Here is a 25,014-nt window from a genome sequence, read left to right on the forward strand (position 1 = left end):
GAAAGCAATATCTGCTCTTCCTGCCAGAAAGCTTTCTATGGTGTGGGAGGGGGGATTTTTAATATATTTAAAAAACAGAACAACAATTTAAGTAGTCTCTGTCTGAAAACCATTTTATAGTGACTGTACTCCACCCTGGTCTCGTGTGTTACTGTTTCTCTGTCTAGCTGCATTCTGAATGTGGCACACAGCCACCAGCCGTTCTCTTTAAAGGGGAAAAATAAGCAGTTGGTGCTTACAGTAGGTTAGTTTTCAAAGTGATTCTTATCCTCTGGATTTCAGGAGCAGGTATGTAACCCAAACCTCATCTTGGGAGCAGCCCATTAAGTGAATCTTGTGCTAAGCTACTTAAATTTGAAACACAGAGGTGTATCATGAATGCACCAGAGGCCGTCATGTAAGACTAAGGCATTTTCTGTGCAGTGGGCACAAAAATGAATGTCTGCCAGAATAGATCAATATGAAACAATCTCTTTTATTGGGTGGCTGCCCAGACCTTCTGGTGCAACAGTAAATCTAATTGGTTGCTTCCTCTTACCATGCGCAGCTTCATGTGGGAAATGCCCTTTTTATCTACAATGGCTGACTGCACTATGCCGCACTGTCAGTAGCTGCAGATTTCCTGTTAAAATGAACACAGTTGTTTAAAACTAGAGTTTGGCAAGGGGGAGATTGCATTGTTTTAGCTGATTCTATTTCTCTTTTTCCTACAGGTTGCTGAAAAGTGCCTTTCCTGAAGCCACTGCTGCTTGGATTTCTGTCTAAGGCTGTCTCTCTCTCCCCCCCCAACCCCTCCCCCCCCCTTTTTTTAAATTTGGCATTGCTTGCAGTTCATACCCTAACGGCAACTCATCCATCTCCCCCCCCCCTTTTTTTTTCCTTTTTACACTCTGTTCACTCAGCCATTTTTTTCCTTCCCGAGTATGTAGCAAATATTTTTGAGTGATAATATCCTTTCGCTCCTTTTAATGCTCGCGAATTGTCATTTTTAGAACCAAGAAATAAAAGGTAAAAAAAAAAGTTTTCTGCCCAAGGACCAAGACCATTCCGCAAACAGAAGCGCTGCCAGCCGCATATGCTTTTTGCAAGAATAATTGAAACCATTAAGTGGAGAGCACAGAATTCTTTTGAAAGTCTGCCAGTTATTTTCAAGTAACTTTGGCAGTGGCACAAAAATATAACACTTATATTTTAACTTCTACAATTGCACTTTTAGGAGCTGGCCTCTCATTTGATTTTCAGTTATTCTGATAAGATTTCTATTTTATGATTGGCTTTATGTTTAATTCTTGTTGAAACAAACACAATTTGACTTAAATGAAAACCTAAGTGCTGACGAATAGAAATTTTACCAAAGCAACAAGTTAGTTATTTCTTCACATTTAACTTGAATTCACTTTTTTACCCTTTTTAAAAAAAATCAGCAGTAATATTGTCCTAAAGAAGGGTGTGATTGCTTGTGTTTTAATTTTTGTTTTTAATATGGCTGTAAACGTTTCCCTGGTTCGTGATACAAAATGGCTGACTTTAGAAGTATGTCGAGAATTTCAGAGAGGTACTTGTTCTCGATCTGATGCAGAGTGCAAGTTTGCCCATCCGTCACGGAGTTGCCATGTGGAAAATGGTCGAGTTATTGCCTGCTTTGACTCTCTAAAGGTGAGGACTGTCTAACACATACATTGCTTAATCTCACTTTGCTATCATTCGCTTCCTGAATCATTTCAACTGGGTGGAATATGGGAGATGAGTATAACAAGTATTTTTCTGGAGGGAGGATGTTGTTTGTGTAGAATGTAGCCCCTAAAATCTAGCCTAGCTAATGCTTAGCACCCCACAATTGTTTCATTCAGCCAGATTCAGACACTGGAAGTATCAGGAAGTTTCCTGAGAAAGGTACCAGCAGTGTTGGTAGAGTCAGGGAAAACTTTAACTCTGCCACAATTATGTTTTGTATTCGGTTTTGACGTCTGGTACAAATGTACAGAATATCGAACATCAGAGAGAGAGCACATTATGTAGAGCATTTTGAGATTGTAGGTCATGGCTATGCCTGAAATGGAGAACTCAGATTACAGACTGTAAATGAAAGTGAAATGAGAAAAGCAGAGATCCAAAACTGAGCATCCTAGAACAGCACAACTTTTAACTTGTGTCCAGAGCATACTGGCTTTGAATTCAGAACAGGTCTCTGAAACGTGCTTTCAAATAAAGACACAGTTTTCACTAATTGATCAGCCTCAGCTGAATTTGCCTGTATCGGGGTGCAGCTACACTGCACCAAATATGTTATAGGCAGCCAAAATATTTGGAGAGTGGTGCCTTGAGAAAGTTGGGGATTGCAGGATATTTCAGGTGATGTGACAAGATGCACAGTGTGCAAATCATATGCGAGTTAATGAGCTAAATCTTTTGCTAGTGATCATTCCTGCGAGTTCAATTTCACAAGAAGTAAATGCTGCTTTATTCCTTGTCACAGATAAAGTTCATTGGGAAACTTTAAGTTTACAGAATTACCAGAGTCTTTCCAGCAACAGAGATAACAGGAAAATTATCCTAATTCACCCACTGAAAGCCTAAGCCAATATTTTTCAAAAGTGACTAGTGATTTTGAGTGCATCAAGTCTGAGGTGCCTAATCTGAGACATAGAAGGGACCACCATGATCATCTAGTCTGACCTCCAGCCTATCACAGGCCACAGAACCTCACCCACCCACTCCTGTAATAGGCCCATAACTTCTGGCTGAGTTACCAAAGTCCTCAAATCATGATTTAAAGACTGCACGTTATTGGGAATCCGCCATTTACTCTAGTTCAAACCAACAAGTGACCCATGTCCCATGCTGCAGAGAAAGGCGAAAACCCACCAGGGTCTCTCCCCATCTGGCCTGGGAGAAAAATTCTTCCTGTCCCCAAATACAGCAGTCAGACACTGATCATGAGGGCAAAATCCAGCAGTCAGGCACCTGGGAAGGAATTCTCTATAGTAACTCAGAGCCCTCCCCTTCTAGTGTCCCATCCCAGGTCATTGAAGATGCTTGCTTAATAGCAGCCACAGAGGGGCCACATACTGTTGTAGGCAATTCGTCATACACTCCTCTCCATCAATATCCCCTCCCCTCCATAACATCTTAAAGGTGTCTGCTTTTTCAGAGGGCACTTTTTGAAAAGTGATCTCCCTTTAGGGTATCTGAAGTTGGGCCTGGATAAAACTAAGACACTCAAAATCACTACTTACTTTTGAAAAAATCTGAGCTTATGCTTGTAGTGCTAAAGTAGGATAAGTTTCCTGTTTGAATTGCTAGAAAGAATCTGGTAATTTTGTGATCTTAAAAATTTCCCATTTAACTTGGACTTTTTCTTGAAAAGCCTTGGGTTTATTTTAAACTTCGGGCACAATAGCTAGGTGAACTAGTGAAAATATGTATGCATGAATTAAGACCATGTCCAGGTCCCATTTGACATAGTCTAACCTGTATTATTACAGTTTTTACCACCTTAGCATTTTCCCATTTGTTCCATGTTGATAGGAAGTTCAGACATCCAAGTTGCATTTAGCTTTGTTCTTGTTAATCCAAGTTCATCAGATGATTCCTTAGTTATATAACGCTGTTCAAATGTTCATTTACATTACTCATCTGCTAACAGTGATAGACTGAAATATATTTTTATCAGCAAAGAAAAAAGTTTGTTCCTTGTGCCCTTGAATCTTTTGAACTGCAGCCAGTGGTCGGACAAATATTTTGGATAAAGAGATTAATACGTTTACTTTAAATTGTATAACATTCACTTGTGAGATAAAAGGAGTACAGTAAATATTCGGTGTGATAGTCCAATATATCTCTTACTGGACCACTTGAGAGAGCCGCAGAAGTAGGTTTTAGTTTGGAGCTCCCCACAAACGGCCTAATCACTCAGTCTGGCTCTGTTACTTAACACCCATAAATTGCCTTGCAGGCAGGACTAACTAAAGCGACCTGCAGTACATAATGCGGGTTACAGCTCAGTAAGGAGCTCCTGACAAGCACCCAGGCTTCTGCCCTAGGCAGTTCTCTGCAGAGCTGGACTCAAGGAATGAAATGTGCAGATCCCCATGTGCACTGGTTGGCTCAGGTTCAAATCCCACTCATTGGCAATAGCACATGGCTGCAATTAACTGGGGCGGGGAGGAGTCAGGGAACATCCAGTTTGGAAGGGAAAAGAGATATCAAAGATGTTGTTGAAAGTTGTCAGCTACTAGTTTAAGCTGCCTGCTCAGCATGTATTTCATCCTTTTTGTTATGTGTAATTAGGTAATGAATAAATTTACACACTCATTACAGCCTTGTCTTCAATATAGAAGCACATGCTCTGTATAGACCTTTTAAATGGCAGGAGAACAGAGTCTGAGTGGGAAGTTTTCCCTAGACTTCTCTGATTGGATCCGTTGCATCTCAGTGGGCCAGCTTGCTTCATCCCACAGAGAGGAAACTGCCGGAGAGGAGTAGCAATGTTTGACCCCAAGTGCCGCCAACCCCACAAATTCCAGAATCATAGAACATCGGGGTTGGAAGGGACCTCAGGAGGTCATCTAGTCCAACCCCCTGCTCAAAGCAGAATCATCCACCAGGCCCTAAAAATTGTGTGATCGGCTTTGAAATGAGGAGGCTTTTAAGCAGTAATCAGTGTGGGATCCGTTTGATTTGCTCTCTGGGTTTTGAGCCTTTTGGGTCAGGTTTCCAAGCGTTTCTCGACAGCTGCGTGGGCTGGAAACTTATTTTTTAAGAAACGCACCAACTCTCCTGAGGCTCGTGATGATCCTGTGAGATGCGACAACGCTGGGCCCCGGGGACCCCATTGTGTGAGGGGGCTGTAGAAATAAGCCAAATAAAGACGCTTCTTGCCCCGGAACACTCAGAGTCAAGAGTTAAGAAACAGTTCAGCAGGTGACTAGATGAGAGGTGTGAGGTGATGTGTGGTGGGAGCCGAGGTAACTGTTATCACAGGTGCTGGACTCTGACCCCTCCTGGTCTCTTCAGGTGCACTTTCCTCAGGTCTTGTGCCTCTCACCATCATCTCTGGCTTGGGGTGGAATCAAGCGGTTCTCCCCTTCATAGTTGGCACCTAGGCGTGGTCTGAGATCACCTCAGCAGACCTGAGTTCTTGGCAGTGCCTACATGCAACTCCCTCTGGGAGCTAGGACAGCCATGACCAAACAACAGTATTTATTTAGAACAAAAGCATTTCAGAGAAAACCGATCTTAAAGCAATAAACTGTCTAGACACTTGGCGGCCTTTGCCTAGGGCTTCCGGTTCTCTGGAAGGATCCCGCTCTTCGCAGAGCCACCTTGTCCCCCTGGCAGCCCCTGACATTTCCCCCCCCCCCACAATGGCTTTTTAACCGTTTAATGTTTTCTTGAGCTCTCTGTTCCCAGCATTGTGGAAGAGCTGTGTCTCTTCATTAGAGACAAGATGTAGGATGCTCAAAGCTAATAGGTTTTCTCCGTTGTCTTTCAGTTGCCCCCCAAGGTTTGTTTCGCGGTTGCTTATCTGGATCCAGAGTGTTGTTTCCCTGCTTGTTTTTCCCACAGCCCCTTATTATGTTGGAACAGAACATTAATACAGGGATGTCTGGTTACCCAGTATGCAATCACATCACCTCGCTGACCAGGTCACATGCAGTGTTCTTAACATTATTACAGCTTAGTATTCTTTGATTATTACATGCCCGTCAAACGGTAAAAACAGATATGGTTGCAGATGTAGCCTTGGTTGTCAAAGGAAACGCCAAGCTCTCTGTTCCACATGTCTGTGTGCTTGTGTCTCTGCCTCTCTCTTGGTGTATTTTCTCTCCAAGAAATATGGGATACATAATGGGTGGGTTATGAAGTTTTATTTACAGGAGTCTGGGGCGGCTGCATTATGCATCACAGTGCAATCTTCTTTGGAGCCTCAAAGAGTTGGGACCAATTTAGGAACCAAAATTTTGCAAGTTCAGGACTGAATCTTGCCCATCCTGGAACTCAGGCTATTTGAGAGGGAAACTGAGGGGAAGAGAAGGAAATCTTTGTCTGGCAAGTTGATTATAAAAAGAAGAAAAGGTGCTGTTTGAAGCTGATCAGAAGTTTAGCTTGTATACCAGGACACCCCTCGCCCCCCCCCCCCCACACACACACTGTGCTTCCTCCTTCAGGTTCGTTAAGGAGAGCAGGATTATTTGAATTCAGATGTGTATATCATACCCCAGTTACTGCTACCTTTGGAGAACAAATTTCCAGTGCTTTCCCTTTACTAGGTCTGCCCCGGGCAAGCAGAACTGACAGGCACTGTCGCAGAAAAGACTCAGGGCTCTGATTTGGTACAGTGTTGGGATAACTCTTTTTATCTTTTACTGGAGGAAAAAACCACCCTCCCAGCGTACTGCTGGTTTATGAGGTGTACTGATATCTGTTATGTTTCATGGAGAAGTATTTGTTAAAGAAGCTATGAAACAGAAAATAAAATTTCAGCAAAGGGTAGCAGGGTACTTATGCCCCTATAAACTAGATAGCATTTACAGCCATGCATCAAATGACTGTAGTTTTCATTTCAAGGGAAACAAAACAGTAATATTGAGGGAAGGGAGTTAATCTGCAATAAGGCCATTTCAATTAATTAAAAATTATCAAATAAGTGTTAGACTCATCATGTTCCTTGCTCAGGTTTAACATACAACTCCATTTAAACTAGTTGCATTTTCAGGGGGCCACTCTTGATCAGTTGGTTTTGCCAACTTGCCCAGAAATACCAGGGCTTTATAGCAGTCCTCCAATAAGTGCTCATCTGTTAACTTTCCTCAACTATTCAAGCATATAACCCATACCACTGTGAGCCTTTCTGTTTTTGAATTGCCTTCTTGGCTGCTTCTGTACAGCTTTAAAAGAGGTTAAGAAAGATATAGTTGAATTACTGGAAATACAAATTGATATGTAATGTGACTGGGCAAAGGAACTTTCATAGATACAAATGTACTAATTAAGTGTGCCTATAATATGGACCAAAATTTCAAAGAAGCTTTGATTTACATTTGTAACCATTTGAATGCCCCAAATATGGATTAATGTTTGAAAACAACATTTGTAATCTCAGGTTTGCTTACTTGGTGTACTGGTGCAGAAAGAAATCCAAACCTTTTGGATGCCAAAATGTAGCAAGCCAAAAATCTCAGATGTCCAGATTTGGATTTGCGGGGGTCAGATTTGAAACTGTGGCCTTATGAAACTACTACTGTCTGCTGTTGTTTTTAAGCTGGTCAGCACTAAACTACCTCGTTGAAACATTCACATGTGTAATTATGTGTTGGTAACAGATGTGATACAGAAAAGGCCTTGATTATTCAAAACTCAGTTATCCAAACTTTGTTTTCAACAATTGGGTGGTGTCACTTGACGTCTGATAGTTACATAGAAAATCTCCCCAGGCAGTCTGAAACCTTGATTATCCAAATGTATTCAATCTACTTATGAGATTAGGAGACACGAGGTTGTTCCTTATGGGCTTGATACTAAACTTGAACCCCTTCTATTCTGACTTCAGTGGAGTTACCCCTGATTTACATTGCTGTGCGACCAGAATTGGGTTTGATATGTGTTAAGATTTCAAAGCCTATGGGAATTAACATAAACAGCACTGAGCTCAGTATATGGCCATTTTCTTTTTAAAAAATTGATATTTTCTTTGAAGTTTTTAAGAGAAGGATGGTAATTGAATTTTAGACCACATCTCAGAGAGTTTAGCCAAAGAGAGCATGTCCACATAGGGAGTTATTCCAGAATAGCTATTCCTAATTAACTCCATGTATGGACATTCTTATTCTGGAATAAAAATGCTTTATTCCAGATTAGTTTGTCAGTGGAAATAACTTAATTTGAAACAAGGCACTCTTATTTCTGGGATAAGTGTGTCCATACATGGAGTTGATCAGGAATCGTTAATCCAATTTAAAGTCACACCCTGTCTTTTTCTAAATTATGGTAACTCTCATGTGTAGGCAAGCCCTAAGTAAACCAGACATACAATTTCGAAATAAATTGCATTTGTGAGAAGTTTTTATTTTACAGCAGAATGACCGTATCTGACCAAGAATTAATTTATTTTGCAATGGCATTCTATTGAAATTTTGGCAGGTTTTTGGATGTCTAAGGTGTCTTATGGCACTTGCTTAATTGCTTTGCTGAATCAGAGCCTAAAAGAGGGGAATGAATGTGTATATATGTGTATATATAAAAAATCTGTAATTACTGGGATATTTTTGGTAACAGTGCCATAGTTGAAATTAAGGAAATAAATATACTTAAAATGTAAAAATAATACACATTTCTTAGAGCCTGATCACCTTTGTTCTGTGCATTACGATTCAGTCTGTTGTAAAAAAAAAAAAAAAAAAAAAAAAAGGTATATAATGTAATAATTTTGTCAGCACACAGATACTGGTATTTATCCTTTGCAACTAGCAGCAGACTCCCCTTTCATAGGTGCAATCAAGGGGATGAGACTGAAAACTAGGAAGCTAATGTAGATGGCATGTTTGTTTTAGCACTTGTTCACGAATACTCTGTCGTATGACTTAATAACACCCATTTTTTTATGTTCTCTATGTATATAAATCTCCCCACTGTATTTTCCACTGAATGCGTCCGATGAAGTGAGCTGTAGCTCACGAAAGATTATGCTCAAAAATTTGTTAGTCTCTAAGGTGCCACAAGTACTCCTTTTCTTTTTAAGTGGAGTGTTGTGTACGTACGGTTGGTTTGTTGTGGTGGGAGAAGTTACTTCTGAAGCTTGTGTGTGACATGCACGGAGTAGAGTATATAGCCTATGTTTTTAATCTGCACAATGCATGCCTCACTGCAGCAGTGGACACAAAATAGCTTAGGTTTTTTTATGGTTGTCCGTAGAGTTCTGTTCTTTGCAGCTCTAGGATTTTTCACTTGATTTATTTATCTGCAAATATTAGTAATTCCTTGTCTCTGCTCATGGTGGGCAGCTCTAGCAAGCAGATGGGTTTTTTGGGGTTGCTCTAGAGAGGGCCAAGCTCATTGTTCTGGTTGTTCTTTCCAGAGCTGAGAATGTGTTGTGTTAGCTTGGTGAGTTGCATTCTCCCAGGACAGGTGGTTTGTGGTACCTGGCAGCAAGCAAGGGCATAGTATACCATGAGGAGACAGGCAGAGAGTTCCTATGCATGCACAGTGTGCAGGTTTTCTTTGCATTGTGTTCTGCACTGCAGACAGCCCCTGCCTGTTGTTGTCCCCGGGGTCTCCAGGATTCTTCACTTTGTTGATGCATTTAGAGAGGTTGAGTTTTGTGCCCCTGCTGACCCTGACACCATGATGCTGGGAATTGCAAGGTGGCTGCCCATCTGTGTGCAAAGTGCCTCCAGGATGGATTCTGGGGGCAGCGTTGTTCAATCTGACCCAGCTTTCCTGTGATCGTGGCTGGGCTGTGACAGGTCCCACATGGCTGGTTTCAGGGCCATCTTGCTCTTTGCGGGAGCAACAGTGAAGTCATGTAAGAGGCTAAACTCCTTAGTTAGCTGCTCTGAGCCTAACCCAGGTTGATTGTGCCTTGTAGGCACAGCACTGTGTGGAGGGGTGGCCTAGAGGCAGTGTGCCCACTTACGGGGTTCAGCTTAATAGCTTACATGTGGGCAGCTAGCTCCTTTGGCAAGTGCAGGGCCAGGATGGGAGGACGGAGTCATGGCCCTGCCCCTTGGAGCCTCTGTGCCCCCGGGGGCTGTAGGGAGGTGGGAAGCCTTTTTGCTTCTTTAATTAAAAGCTATAAATGAGTTTCGAAATGCCTGGAAGGAGGTGGCCATCTAGGAGTGCCCTGGGCCATGGCTGGAGCAGCAGCACTGATGCCTTGTGATGTGGTCTAGAGAAAAAAGCAGAGTAGAACCCTGTATTCTGCCAGCATACTGCTGCAGCTGTTAGCGGATCGGAACATTAGCTTGCCTAATGTCCCTGTGTAACACATTGCGTTCTCAAAAAGAAAAGGAGGACTTGTGGCACCTTAGAGACTAGCCAATTTATTTGAGCATAAGCTTTCGTGAGCTACAGCTCACTTCATCCTTTTCTTTTTGCGAATACAGACTAACATGGCTGTTACTCTGAAACATTGCATTCTGCTCACAGTCACGGCATACGTCTGTGTGGGGCAAGAGGGTGCCATGGGGAGAGTTCGGTCTGGCTAATCGCCCATGGGATCAATCTTGGAGACTCATGAGCTGCAGTAATAGGGATCCCTAGGGCTCTTGGTTGGCTCCATTGGAGAGGCCCTGGGTTAGCGCCCTCCCAGGCCTGGAGAAGAGTTACTTATGGGACAGCCCCATCAACATCACTGTTACTCCTTGTCAGCGAGGGGCTTTTCTTTCTTCAGCTCTGCCCTTCACGCTTGTCCCATCATTACAGCGTTGTCTGCGTACCAATAGCCCTGTGGAGATAGGGCCACAAGTGGCACTGGCTGGGAGCAGGCTGCTCCAGGATCTATGCCCTGGGGAACAGCTGTGCCTCCCTGAGTCAGTCTCCATTCTTGGTCTCCCCCCTGGGGAGTTCTGTGCCAGCCCCAAGACAGGACTGAGCCTAATGGGCCTCATTTGGCCCATCCCTTTTGCACGATCTCCCGGGTTCCCCACGTCACTTCTCTGGGGTTTGCCTTTCCAAGTGCACATTCCCTGGCTGTGTGGAGAGATGCAGATCTTCTGCATGGGGATTGCCACGCAATGACGGATGGCTGCATGTTGGCCTGTGGTCTCAGCACAGCTCTCAGTGGATAGATAGATGCCCACATCCCTACGGGCATTATTAGAAGAGAGATGAGGGAGAGTGACCTCCCTTCGGACCCTATCTAGCTAGGGTTAAGGTCAGTTGCAGGAGCAGTGCAGGGAAGCTTGTGCTGCTGCTCTCCATCCTGTTCTGTGAGATCAACCTCCTCAGTTATCAGCCTGGCCTCTTTCATGACACCAAATTCGTTCTTACCAAAAGAATTAAAGTGCGTATTATTTACTCAGCTCAACGGTGATGACTTCCGTAAGCCACTTGGCTGATACATGGGTAAGGTATATTTGGCATGTTGGCCCATTTAACAGTTAATGGATCGTACTTGGGCACTGACTGTGCATAGGAAGTGTCCTTAGGTATTTTCCTTCCAGTCAGTTGTTGTGCTTTGTAACGATCCCTTTTGGAAACTCAGCACCTCTGCTGTTTACTTTGATTTGTGGAGATCAAGAGCAGCAGGCTGCATTGTGGAGTTGGTCAATCTGAGTGAGGTGGACATCTAAAAAAAGAACTCCTGAACCAGCAAAGGTCATGTTTCCAATCGTTTTTCACTTACTCTTGTCTAGCGATATTTTCCTGGGAAGCATTTCACCAGCTGCATGTTTCTCTCTGTCTAAGTAAGGCTAGTTCTTACCTGACAGGTGTGTGGGAGCACCTGCCCTCAAGCAAAGTGCTGTGGCTCCTGTGTAAAGGAATCAACTGACCTGACAGGAATTTGCTCCCCTCTGGAGCGCTGCTCCACAGCAGAATCACCAAGTGCTGTTTTCTTGCTCATCCACAATTGCCCACTGCCTGCCCACATGGAGTGTCTCTGCAACACTTCTGCTGCCCGGATATGCAAAAACAGGGGGTCTCTCTTTGAATTAGGTTGGGGCTTAACTCCTGTGGGGAGATGGCGAGTGGGTTTTAACTCGGCCCCATTAATGTCTGTGCAGTGCATTGCCGCTAGTAGAGGGGCTGCAGAGCTGAAAACAGCTGTACCCTTTGTTTTTATCGAAACCCTCAGCTTGGGTCGTCTTTTCCCTCCAGCTGGGCAGCTTTGCTCCCCAGACCTGGCAGCCCAGCAGGCTTCGGCAGGCTGCACAGATGGGAGAGCAGGACTGGCCTCGTTCTGTGCAATGTACAGGAGAGCAGTCAGGGGGACTGTTGGGTCAGGTTTAGATTTGCCCATAAGGGGGGACATGGGTGTCGATTCCCAGCCAGGGAAGATCCCTCCCAAAGAATCGTTTGGCTTTAGGGCTTAATTTTGCTCGGAAGGTGGAGCTTTCGGCCCCAGAACCAGCTCTGGCAAGGTGTGGCAGCGTGCAGAGCTATGCTAACACTTTCATCATGTTAAAATAATGGTTTAATTAACCCAGTTCAAATGTACGGGGGGCACCAGATTCACAGTGCTGCTGTATTCATAGCTAGCTGCCCACCCGTGGCTGTAGAACTGCCTTTCTTCTTCACAGCCCCGCCCCCTGATCTATTACAGCTGCTCCTTGCTCTGGGCCCTCCGGACTGTGCATATGTTCATTTCAACACCCGGGAAATTGGCAGGATTGGGTCCCCTGACCACATTTCTGAGGCCAGGAGCTCAGTGGTAGAGTCAAAGCAGCTTCAGGAAGGGCTTTTCCACATGCTGCACTGCCAGCATCTCCTCTTCCAGCCAGCACGCAGTGCAGAGCCTACCCCTTGGATGTGGTTAGAGGGCTCTCAGATCCCATTTCTGAGCTGGGCCTAACTGGTGTCCCACAGGTGCAGAGCAAGCAGCATTTTCGGCATTAACCTGAGCCAAGAGTAACCTTGGCATTCTGGTTAGGTAGATGGTGGTGAAGTGCTGACTCCTGTTTTCATTTGCCTAAAAAAGCAGTAGAGAAAGTTCAATTGGGTATGACTCTGAACCCTTCAGATTATCTGCACGCTGCTTGAACTGATTCATCGTGGAGACCTTTCCCGGACAGGCTGCAGAGTGGCCCAGAATACAAGGTGCCATCTCCCACTTAGCACAGAGCCTCCTAGCTAGGCCCCAGCTCAGCAAAGTACTGAAGCAGATGCTTAACTTTCAGCATGTGTGAATGGACCTCCGAGGCACTCCTCATGCTTCAAGCAGAGTAACTTGTTAGTGCAGGGCCCAGGGTAGTGACAGCAAGCGGGAGAGGAATTTTACTCTGTATACCTTCCCCAATTCCCATGGTAGTTTCCCTCTCCCTGTCACCACTCACCACCCAGCTTAGCACTATTGATTTCCTTGCACACGCTGACAATCAGGGTCATTTTATTCAAATATGGGCACTTAAGTGGCACTGACGATGTTTGCGCCTGCCAACGGTGGGCAGAAACATCGGACGCAGTTACCTGCTGTGCAGGTGCGAACGCAGGCTCTCGTCTTGCAGGTGCAGCCCATTGGTGAGTATGTGTTGCAGGGCCCCTTCTGTGCTGGCCTGCAGAGGATGAGAGTCTGGTACCACCCCAGCTAGAGAGCTTTAGCTCGCACTGAAGCAGCTCCTGCTTTTAGCCCTGGTGGTCCTTAGTTCAGTCCCAGCGTGTCAGCCGAGACGGTGGCCATTGCCCAGACACAGCTGAGTGCATGCATGTGCGCCGTTAGGCTTCCAGGTACCCTGAACTCTGTGTGTGACATGATGCAAGTTGGCCTGTCATTGCCCTTTGACCTGTAGCACTCACTCTTCACAAGGCTCTTTGATAAGGTAACCTCTGATAAGAGGGTAGTGCACTCTGGCTTCCAGTCTGGTCAAAGTCCATTAGCATGGCAATACATGCTTCTTGCTATAGCATGCAAAATCCATGGATTCTGTCAATAGCATTAGAGAGACAACACTGCACCGTCTCTACAAAAGTTGCTCTAAATTAAGGTTTCTACCGTGTGCTTCTATTGTCTTGTAAGTGCTGTGGGCCTCACTAAGCAGAAAGGTTCTACAACAGGGGCTACAAATATCGATTTGATTTTCATTTAGCACAGGCTGTACTTCCATTTAGCTATCCTCTCTGCTACCAGTGGGGCATCCTCTGTCAAAATCACAGACCTAAACTATTCAACAGCTGCTCACACATTTCCACCCCGTCAGCCTGTGTAAAGGCTCTTCTGTGATGTAAGCCTTGCTGGAAGTCTCCAGGTGCTAACATGAAACTACTCTTTAAAGATGAAATAGATTTTTTTTTTTGTAATCTTATCTGCAGTGACGTAACCTCCCTGCCTGTGGTTCTGCATGCACTGTGCATCATTAGTTCAGTTTTCTATATTTCTGTGAATTATGTTGCCACAGGCTGACTTGGTGTGATAGATACTGGGATGCATCAGGGAACTCCATGGTTATATGTGAAACTGTCTGAAGAGCAGGGAGCACTTTCTGAGTGTATGTCTACACAGCAGTTAAATCCTACAGCTGGCCTGTGCCAGCTGACTCAGGCTAAGGGGCTGATTAATTGCGGTATAGATGTTCAGGTTTGAGCTGGAGCACGGGCTCTAGGACTCTGCGAGGTGGGAGAGTCCCAGAGCTTGAGCTGCAGCCTGAGCCTGGTCATTTATACCATAATTAATCAGCCCCTTAGCCCGGGTCAGCTGGTATGGGCCAGCCAGGGGTGTCTAATCGCAGTGCAAACATACGCTAAGTGTCTGATTCAGGTTTGTAGGTTTATGGAGGTGCAGCCTGTCAGGAGCTGTACTTTGCTGAATGCTGTGTAATGCTGAGTGCACCGAGGTGTTCTGTTGGATTACAAATGTTACAAACAGCACTGGATTCAGAACCCAGAGTTATACCTACAGGTTGATTTCCCTCTTGTTTACCCCCCCTTTGAGCGGACGTCATTGGGGTCCCTCCTGCGGCACGCTGGTGTGAGTGAGAGGTGAAATGGGCCCTAGGTAGAATTGAGGAAAGTTCCGGTTTCGAGGCATGCTTTCCTTCGCTTCGATTGAGTAGCTGAAAGTCAAGCTCTGTTTTTTCCAGCTCTCACACTGGTATCAGTATGGTGCAATCTGAATGTAGGCCCCGACCAGGCAAGCTGCTCTCCACAGACAGACCCTTGTGTGTGTGTGTGTGTGTGTGTGTGTTGGGGGGGGACAGTCTACGCAGGAACAGAGGCTCACTGTGTGGAGCAGCTTGCAGGGCTGGTGCCTGACATCCCTGTTGTGTTGGTGATGCCGAGCTAACAGAGAACCCACCTCCTGTTCTCATAGCTACGTTGGCGCAGCAGCACTAGCAGGAGTGGAAAGCAGTAAAAACACTTAGACAAATTAATGGCTACGACTCTGACTAACCCACAGAGCAGATCTTTGCAGCAAGATGGTGCCAGTTTCACATGGTCCCTTTGCTGACCATAACACTCTGGCTTATCCATTTGAAAAGAGGGTGCAGTAATTTATACCTATATAATTGAGGGGCTTGGAAGCTTATCAGTAAATATAATCAATGCAGGCCAGGTTTTCAAAAGAAATCATCACCCAGCAGCTCCCACTTAGGCAGCTAAATAGGTGGCTAGATGCTCAAAAGAGGAGCTGAGTTCTTGTTGAAAATCTTACCCTGTAAATATCGTTGAGTGGCTATTAAATAAATGTGTTGAGGTGCTTTGCTGAAATTGCCTTATGTGGGCAAAGCTTGACCTACTGCATCTTAAAAAGTCATTTATTATTGTCCATAAAATAGCAAAAGACAAGCTTCTTAAAGACTGTGAGGTGCTCAGAAACTATAGTAAGGGGGTCCATAGATAGTAGTCCTATTGAAGTCAGTGTGAGTAAGGATATCCATACTGGCTCTGAGAGAACTCTTGCTGCATGGATAGACTTCAGCGATGGCTACTATGTTCTTTAAAAGGATTTATTTTTAAAGGCGATTAAATCCTCCATCTCCATTCTGGGACAGGTAGGCAATCTCTCCCCAAAAGTAAATAAGTGTTCAGCTTAAATATAGGTGTTTGCTATAATATAATGCAGTATAAAATTTACTCTTATCCATACAATATAAAGAATATAACAAAGGAAGAAATTGTCGAGCTGCTGCTACCAAGACATCTTGGGGCTTTAGCTCTCTTGGCTCAGTGCAATCCCGGGATGTCTATATACTCTGATGCCTCCAAGTCGTCCCCCTGTTGTTATTTTACTCAACATGTTGCCACAATCAGAAGACAGGTTTCAGAGTAACAGCTGTGTTAGTCTGTATTCACAAAAAGAAAAGGAGTACTTGTGGCACCTTAGAGACTAACCAATTTATTTGAGCATAAGCTTTCGTGAGCTACAGCTCACTTCATCGGATGCATACAAATAAGTTGGTTAGTCTCTAAGGTGCCACAAGTACTCCTTTTCTTTTTACAATCAGAAGAGTTAGTGATGGGGTTCCAGCCGGATGGATTTTCAGCTTTAGCTCTTAATTTTTGCTTTTGCTGGTTTGCTGGAGCTTTAACCTGGTCCCAGTGTAATTCAGTATAGCTGGACTCAGCCCAGAGTTTGCAACTCTGCGGGAAGATTTAGTTTAAAGCAATTGTGAGACGTTTGTTCTTGGAAGGAAACGCTATGTGTTGGAAAGGAAAAATGCTTAAACCAAACGCATTTGCCTTTTTTAAAGATTTACAGCAATGTTACAGCAGATGGTGTGCTTACAGTGCCAGATATTATTAGAAACATGATTAGTACTAATAAGGTCACCGTCAGTGAAAGAGAAGGTCAGTGTGTGGACCTTGTTTGCAAGGTGACAGCCTACCCTGCAGGGAAGAAGGGTTTTTTTTCACAATAGCAGAATGCAGATGTTTTCACATGTCATAAAATGGTTGCACAGGAGAGAGAGAAACCCCAGTCCAGCCTAGCCCAGCTGTGGATCCCGTGCACCCACACTTTGGGCTAGATCCGCAGCTGGTGGAAATCAGTGTAGTGCTACTGAAATCAATCATGCAGAATTGATATGATTCCCAGATCAGCGCAAGAGCCTCTGAAAATCACGTTACCGAGCATGACTTGTGTGCGCAGCGTTTGTCTTCATAGATTCTAAGGTGAGGAGGGAGTGCTGTGATCGTCTGGTCTGACCTTCTGTGGATGGCAGGTCCTAGGACTGCCCTGAATTAATTCCTGTTTGAGACAGAGCAGATCTTCTCCCTCTCTCTCCCCTTGCTCTCTGAAAGAGAAACTAGCGGTCACATGAGGCACCACGTCCCCGGTCAGCATCCAGCCCCGAAGGCAGAAGGAGCTCATGTTTACAGAGTTTCTGTGGTGATGTAAAGGAAGTGAGGGGAGAGAAGGGGGATGATCCCACCAGGCCCGGGCATAGATGGAATTCTCCGGTGCACCACTGGGAAGGTCTTGCTTCCACTCCACCTCTTGGCTTGTCTGGCCTATGCACGGGAGCCTCACCAGCAGATGGAGGCAGTTGGCACGGCTTGAGAGAGCTTGTTGGCTGCTCCCAGCTTCTGTGGAGTTGGGGGCACCCACAAGCCGCTGGAGAGAAGAGGACGGGGCCCCAAGGGTGTTGCTTTGCCAATCCTGGGAACAGGAGTACTTGTGGCACCTTAGAGACTGACCAATTTATTTGAGCATGAGCTTTCGTGAGCTACAGCTCACTTCATCGGATGCATACTGTGGAAAGTGTAGAAGATCTTTTTATACACACAAAGCATGAAAAAATACCTCCGCCCACCCCACTCTCCTGCTGGTAATAGCTTATCTAAAGTGATCACTCTCCTTACAATGTGTATGATGATCAAGTTGGGCCATTTCCAGCACAAATCCGGGGGCGGGCGGGGGGGAGAGAGAACCTGGATTTGTGTGTATAAAAAGATCTTCTATATTTTCCACAGTATGCATCTGATGAAGTGAGCTGTAGCTCACGAAAGCTTATGCTCAAATAAATTGGTTAGTCTCTAAGGTGCCACAAGTACTCCTTTTCTTTTTGCGAATACAGACTAACACGGCTGTTTCTTTGAACCCTGGGAACGTGGCCCTGGGTAGAGGAGAGACGAAGAGAGCTCCTTCCATAGCCTTGGTTACGAATGGGCAAATGACAGCTGCTAATGGCCTCACCACCTTGTTATGAAAGAAGGTCTCTCCGATGGATTAACTTTGTCTGCCTTGCCATGGCATTGGTCTGTTGCAGATCTTTATCATGGGAGCATCAAAAGAATAATAAGGGTGCAGCCTGACTTCTGTGCAGCTATGTGCATTGGTTCTCCAGGGCACATCTAGAAAACCAGACTGGATTTCAGGAGTGTGCTGCAGTCTGCCCCCTTCTGCTCCCCCTGTGGGGAGTGTCTGTCATGAGAGAGTGGGGAGTGCCTATCTGGGCAAAGGGGTTGCTGAGGGCACATATAGGCATCTTGAAGTTGTGGGCAACTGGCCTGAGAGCTTAGGCATATTTGGGTTGTGGTTTTTTTTAAGTACACATTATCCGCGGGGGCATGGTTGAGGCTGGGAACAGTCACACGGAGATTAGTCCTTTGAAGAGCCGCTGCTACACTCAAGCAAAGTTTAAAAACAAAACCCAGCATGTAATCAAACGTTACTAACCTCTCACGGTCTCCTGTATTTCCTTCTGTTGCTGCCCATTGCCAAGATACTGGTGTGTAAATCAAAGATTTCTTCTGCCTAATCAGATCCCTTCCTCCTTGATTCATTCACGTGATGGCACAACACAGGGGCCCTGACACCGCAATCCCTGCCTCGTGGTGCTGCGAATATCAGGTCGGGGTATTCCCAAGTGAATCAGACAGGGGAAGGTGGAATTTGATCTCAGTGGGAGTTTCTGCCTACAGACAGGTACTTGAGGAGCCCAGTGACACTGGGAATGGAATACAGGACATGCACGGGATGTGACCGCTTAATGGGGTCGTCTTCTAGCTTTAAATGTTCACCAGATGCGGTAGGGATGGGTTTAGTCTAGGTCAACCACAGAACTGTTCTGAATAGAGGTTGAATTCTCATGCTGAGAATCCCATTTCTTTGCACTTGGGGGTGTTTATTTTTCATACAGTACTGCGGGTCTGGTGGGGCAGACGTACCTTCTTCTGCAGGGACCCTGCTGAGTCCTGACTCCCCATCCGAAGACCCCCGTTCAGCCTCACTCCCTAGCAGCCTGATTCCCTTCCATTCCTATATATGGCCTCTCTCTCCCCTCCCCACGGGTTTACTGATTCCCATGCCCTACTCTTTCCTCTATGTCCTCACATCCCTCCTCCCAGCCGTTCACTCTTCCTCGATTTTCCATGCCGCTGCTTCCCAGTGGACTGGGGAGATGAGGAAGCAACACCGCTGGAAACCCCCAGATGTTCTGGCTCCATGCCCCAGACCCATTGCTGCCCAGTGAGCCAGCAGGGCTTGTCAGGTCCAGGGTGTGCGGTGAGAGAACCAGACCAGGTAAGTCAGGAAGGCAGGCTGCTCCACGTGGGTGGCTGATGGACCTAGACAGACCAGGAGGTTATTCTCGGTGAGGCTAAAAGAAGTTGCGACAAATGAAGGGAATAGCTTTTAGCTGGCTGTGCCTAGGGGTGTGGGGAGTGTCTCAGTGTGCCAAAAAGGTGGGGACTCTTTGGGCTCGCTTTGCAGGGATTCCTCTGCCCAAGCAAATACGACTTTGAGGAAAAAGGGAAATGATCCACTGCAGACAGCATGTCCAACTCACAGAGTATGAGTTCAGTCATGTGGAAATGTGCAGCACAGTGAATGTAATCTTGTGTTAATTTCAACTCTCAGCACAGTCACAGCTTGTGGATTGCTGATGTGCACCCCCAGAACACCCTGAAACCGTTTGGTAGAACAGTGAAATCTCTCCCCCTGCCTGTCTTGTCGTAGGCATATATCCGCTTTTGCAGCCTCAGTGATTTGGAGCAAGTAATTTGCAAGGAGCACAATATAATACTGCCTAGTTCCTGTGTGCAGCTCCGACCTGAGAGCTCACTTCGCTTCTCTGTGCTTGTATCTCCCCTCTCACAAGTTCTTAACTTGTGTATTTAGACTGTGAGCTCTTCAGGGGCGGGAACTGGCTGGTGTAATATGAATGAAAATAATGTTTGTGGAATATTCCATAGTAATGTATAAAGCCCGGGAAGTCCTTTCTGAGAGCGGAGTTTGCGTTTTAGGATTGGAAAGCTGTTGGAAGTGGGTGGGAGACTTTGATGTGTATTTAGTCCAATCCAAGCAAGCAGGTCAAGCATCCTTTCAGGAAACAGTCCTGGCATCTGATGAAGTGGGTTCTAGTCCACGAAAGCTTATGCCCAAATTAATTTGTTAGTCTCTAAGGTGCCAGAAGGACTCCTTTTTTTTTTTTTTTAGTCCTGGCAGGAATTCTCCTCTTTGGGAAAAAGTCTTAAGAGGAATCTTTTTTAACCCATTTCTTTATCAGAGGAGCAGGTACAAAGGTTGGCATAGAGATTTCCGCTAGATCTAGCAGAAGTAAATCTATCCACTATAGCAAGGAAGCGCACCCTTTACCGCTTGGAATTCACGGACATACACAGCAATCGTGCTGCATTCCAGACTTGCTAATGACATGGCAGCTACTCCTGTCATATGTCTATAGACACTGCAGATGTCCTCAGGAAAGGTCATGTGGGCTGACAGGAAAATCTGTTGCTAGCCAGATCAGGAAGGGGCCTATGTCTGTGCGGATACAAATAAATGGTAACAGGACAAGCTGGCTTTCATCCTGCACAGACCTGATCTAGGTAATGGAAGATCTCTTCCTGACCTCAGTGGCTGCCTTTTTAGAGAATTCTGCAGTCTCTAGCTATCCCCTGTTTTACAGAATTGCAAATAACAAGAGCTAGGAGGGGCCAAGTGCCTGCAGGTTTATCAAAGGAAAGGAATTTAGAAAGTAGCATTTTCAAGATCATTCCAAGTGCTGTTTGGAAGGCTGTTCTCTACTGGAATGTGAATCCTTGGATTCTTCCACTCCCCTTGACTGCAGAATAACAAGCCCTCTTTATCACTTGGCTGACTTGGCATATGGTAAGCAGCTCCTAGTGAATGCTGAGAGCAGGGCGTGAGGAAGCCAGGATGTTGAGCAAAGCTGTAATACAGGAAGAGGTGGCATATTGCAGGTTTGATCGGTTGGTTTATGTGAGGTGTTAGAAAGCTTCAGGCTGCAGCCCTAATAAATCAAAAGGTTCCTATGCCTGTGCTTGACGGGTTTTCATCTGCCCATTTTTCCAGGTTGCTCTTGTTCTCCCGTACAAAAAAATACCTGAGCGAACTCCACACTCAGACAGGCAGCATCATGGCAGTAGCCCTCCTATTCGACTTAGGGGGCAGATTCTTCTCTTAGCTGGGCCAGTGTGCATCCAGAACACCACTACCTCAAGAGTTACTCAGATTTACACAAAAAGAAAAGGAGTACTTGTGGCACCTTAGAGACTAACCAGTTTATTTGAGCATAAGCTTTCGTGAGCTACAGCTCACTTCATCGGATGCAGAATGCATCTTTTTGCGAATACAGACTAACACAGCTGCTACTCTGAAACCTGTCAGATTTACACCAGTGCACCCGTGGGCAGAGGTTAGGTCAAGGGTTCTGGCACAGTAGAAGCTGCAGTCTGAATGAGAAAGTTGACACCCTTAGAAAGGAAAGCCTTGCAGCTTTTGTTACGTGCAAGGTTTGGGAACAGATTTAATCTATGGGTGCATGGAATTAACCTTTCAGCTTCTGAAGTCATGATTTCCACAAAATGTATTAATGTTAATCCCTATTCCTGGCATCACACAAAGAAAATAAAATATGCTTATTAGATTGGGGGACTAGTTCAGTAGATCACCATAGATACTCCATATTCCTAGGTCTCTAGGTCAGCCTGAGCATATCAAGCAGTCAGACATCCTCAGTACATGCCTTTCAGCCACCCCGCAACTTGGGTTAATACAAACGATTTGTTACTGCCTGGATTTAATCTGACTTGGTTTTAGAACAATGGGATGGATTTCCCTGGACTAAAAAAAGTGAGTGACTCTGGTTTGAGCAGAAGTTCATGTGGCTATTGTATGTTGTGGCCCAAACTCTGCCTTTGCACGGGCAGTGGGTCTGAGGGCAGTGTTGGCCCATCATGTGCACGGCTGGGTTACAGTTTTAAATTGAATGTTGTGTGTGAAAATGTATTGGAGCAGCATGTCCATAACTTTGCTCACATGTGGCCTTATCCTGCTCTCCTTGAGCCAGTGGCAAAACTCCCATTAAACTCAACAGTGTGGGATCAGTTGGTCAGTGGACCTGCCCACTGTTTTGCAGTATCGGTTGCAAGGGGAGATTTGGGGAAGGGGGTTGCCCAGTATGTTTGGTTATTGCGCCCATGTTATTCTATTTCCAGAAGCCATTGGAGAGTTGGAGAAAGTTCTCATTGAAGCCGATTTAGTCCGTGCACTGGATGCTCTGACATGTGCTGTTCCATGGAATGAACCACTACAAATATTTACACTGCCTGAGCCTCCCGTTCACTTCAGAGTGTAACAGAGATCGGTCAGGCAGCTGCTCTGTGGGGCCGGATGCTATTTAAAGAGCGAGGGGATTTCTTTTTCAAAGAACCCTGTGCGACTTAAATAGTGCCACACTGCCCAAACGATCACGCTGCAGGCTGTAAAATCACACGAACTCTAAAAGCAATCCCTGGTGGAATATTTGCTCAGAGTGAATCGGGTTTTTCCTCTCAGTGCATCTTGCGGGAAGTAAGGCTGCGATTCAGAATCCCTCTTCGTTCGGATGCCCTCTCCCTGAGCTAGCAGTAGTAAGGCCATAAGCCCATAGGGCTCAAGTGGTGCCCAGGCCTCGTGTTCAGTGGAATTTCTGTGCTTTCTTGGCTAGGGGTGCTTTCATCAGTCGTGGTCTATACTGCAGTCCTTTGCAGCCAGGTTCCTTTAAACCTGAAAGGCAGCACTGTCACCCAGTCAGAGTTCACTGAGCTTTATGGGGCTAGCCACAGTGCACTAAGTGGCTGCTGCTTAGTAGTCACATAGGACCAGCCTCTTCTCTGGGCTCAGCTGGGGCTTCGCTGTAACCCAGGACAAGGGGAAGCATGTTGTTTCACTGCCCGCCCGCAGGGGCAGCCTGGGTGGGGCATTGTGACTCAGAGACTCACAATCGCTTTCCCAGCTTGCCTGCTGCCCCAGGGAGGGAGTAAACTGCACCAAGCCATACCTGGTTAAGCATACATTCCCTGGCACACTGCTGGAAGCATGCAGGCTGGGAGGCTAGGCTTGGCCCAGTCCATATCTTCTCCCTCCTGGGCCGTGATGAAGTGGCTTTTGCAGAGCCTGCTCCTTTTCCTGCGCTGCTCCATGATGTGGGTGGATAGAACAGGCCAGGGGTGCTAGCAGCCCGTTCTGAGTGAGCCCCATGGGCTTCTCTTCTTCAGAGCCTTGCCTGCTGTAGGCTGTGCACATTTTCTCACATAGCCCCTAAGCATCCAGTAACGCTGGGACAGGAATAAATTCCCAATAAGCAGGGGCTGTTCATGAGATACTGAGACCCTTCTCACCCTGCAGCCAGAGAAACGCGGGCTGTGGAGCATTTCGACCACATCCCATAGTAAGAGGGTTCTGGGAAAACTGGGTAGACTAGTAGCTACCCTCATGGTAAATAGTCTCTGAACAATGTTAGTGCTAAAGAGAAAAGATTAACACCCTAACGTTTTGTTGTCCACCATAGCCTGTTCTTCCGGTGAACAGTCTGCTTTCACAGGCAGCTAAAAGGCCCAGGAGCTCGGTGCCCCTGTTTATGCATTAGTCTAATCCAGCTCCCAGAAGGATGCACTTTTGAGGCTCCAGAGAGGTAGATTTCATGGCCTGGTGCTGTTTTATCTGGGGGGGCCCATGCCTATGTGGTGTGTGTCGGGAGGTACCCCTTGCCCCGCTCTGGGCATGCGTCAGATTTCATATTTCATTTCAGCAGAAGTAATCATAGAAAACCCGGGTAGCCCCCAGATTCCTCCAGCGCTGGGGCTGCTGACTGCAGGATCACGTGGCAGCAATAGCCCTGGGCATGCCTCTGCTGCAGTGAGGTGCAGAGAGCTGTGGGTGAAGGAGCAGGAAAGGGTAGCATGGGGAGGCAGGATAGGGAGGGGCTACCACAGCCTCCCACTGGGCAGATCTGTGCAAATGCTATGGGGGAGAGCAGGCGTAGCTGGGGAAATACCTCTGCCCCTGCAACCCTACAGATGCTGGGGACAAATGAGGGGCTGTGCCAAAGAATTGGGGGTGGAGGTGGGTGAGCTGGCAAATCTCATCTGTCTTTTTGTCCTGGTAGCCCAGGCTGTGAGGACCAGAGGAGACTCAGGCATAAGTAGGGTTGTGTTTGCATTGGCCACAGGAAATATGTTTGTCTGGAAAATAAATAGATGCCTGATGGTGATGGAAACCGTGTTTGTGCCCAGTACAGTGGAGAGATTGTTAAAGCGCGAGTCATCCCTGCAGTGTACATTGTCTGAGTAGTGGCAAGGCCGAGGGAGCCAGGCTTATCTCGTCTGGAGGAGGGAGGGGGTTCAGTTTACATGAAAAGGAGACTAGGGCCTGAATTAGCATTGGGCCCTTGTTTTTGTGGATTCCTTTCCTTTCCTCTGCTCCGTCACTGCAGGGCCCAGACTGTGCACTGGTTCTGCCGGCAATGCTGAAACTCTGCTTGATGTAATTTCTGAGAACTGAAATGGCCGCCAGCTCACATGGTGGCTTGTCCCAGAGGGTGTCGGGAGCATGGTTTAGTTAGTGTCTCTGGTGTGAGGAACCATCAAGTCTGATTGTGCTTAGCTGAGAGGTTGCTTTGAAAACCAAACATGGGCAGACGCAGAATGAGACTGGGTAAAACAAGCGTCCGCTTTAATAGTCCTTCCAGTTTGGGCCTGCCAGAGTCAAAGGCAGAAAATAAGCAGCTGGTGCTATGAGCCTGGGAGTCACTGAGGCAGGAGACACCGGAGACACCGCACTGTTTGCTGAGGGGTATGGCGAAGCTGGAGCAGGAGGGAGAACACCTGGCAAATCAGTGGTGTCCCAGGACTTTCCTCAGAAGCAATTAGTGGCGGAGGAACCGGGTGCTGGAGCAAAATATCCCTGGAGGCTAGAAGAATGGACTGTTTGGTGTGAGAGGGACGGAGGGATTGAGAGTGGAAGGAACCAATGACCAAGTCAGCAGAGGAGAGCAGTGAGAGTGCTAGAAAGGTAATGGATATCAGTGTATAAGAGGCCATGGAAGGTGTGGGTTGCAGGGGTTCTCACACTGGGGTTCAGGACTCCTCAGTGGGTTATGAGGTTCTTACCTGGGGGTCGGGAGCTGTCAGCAT

The 25,014-nt window shown here is 46.2% G+C and overlaps 1 protein-coding gene across 9 annotated transcripts in view; it reads left to right on the forward strand.

Annotated features, from left to right (window-relative positions):
• MBNL3 (muscleblind like splicing regulator 3) overlaps positions 1–25,014 on the forward strand; it is a 120,470-nt gene that overhangs the window by 37,485 nt on the left and 57,971 nt on the right. For all 9 annotated transcript variants that reach the window (XR_012160639.2, XM_073358508.2, XM_073358510.2 and 6 more), the window contains one exon: positions 714–1,656. Coding sequence is in view for 8 of the 9 variants with exons in the window: in XM_073358508.2 (XP_073214609.1) it covers positions 1,483–1,656 (174 nt within the window). In the remaining variant the exon portion in view is untranslated. The remainder of the gene's footprint in view (positions 1–713; positions 1,657–25,014) is intronic.

The sequence above is a fragment of the Lepidochelys kempii genome, chromosome 9, assembly GCF_965140285.1.
Source record: "Lepidochelys kempii isolate rLepKem1 chromosome 9, rLepKem1.hap1, whole genome shotgun sequence".
Classification (NCBI taxonomy): domain Eukaryota; kingdom Metazoa; phylum Chordata; order Testudines; family Cheloniidae; genus Lepidochelys; species Lepidochelys kempii.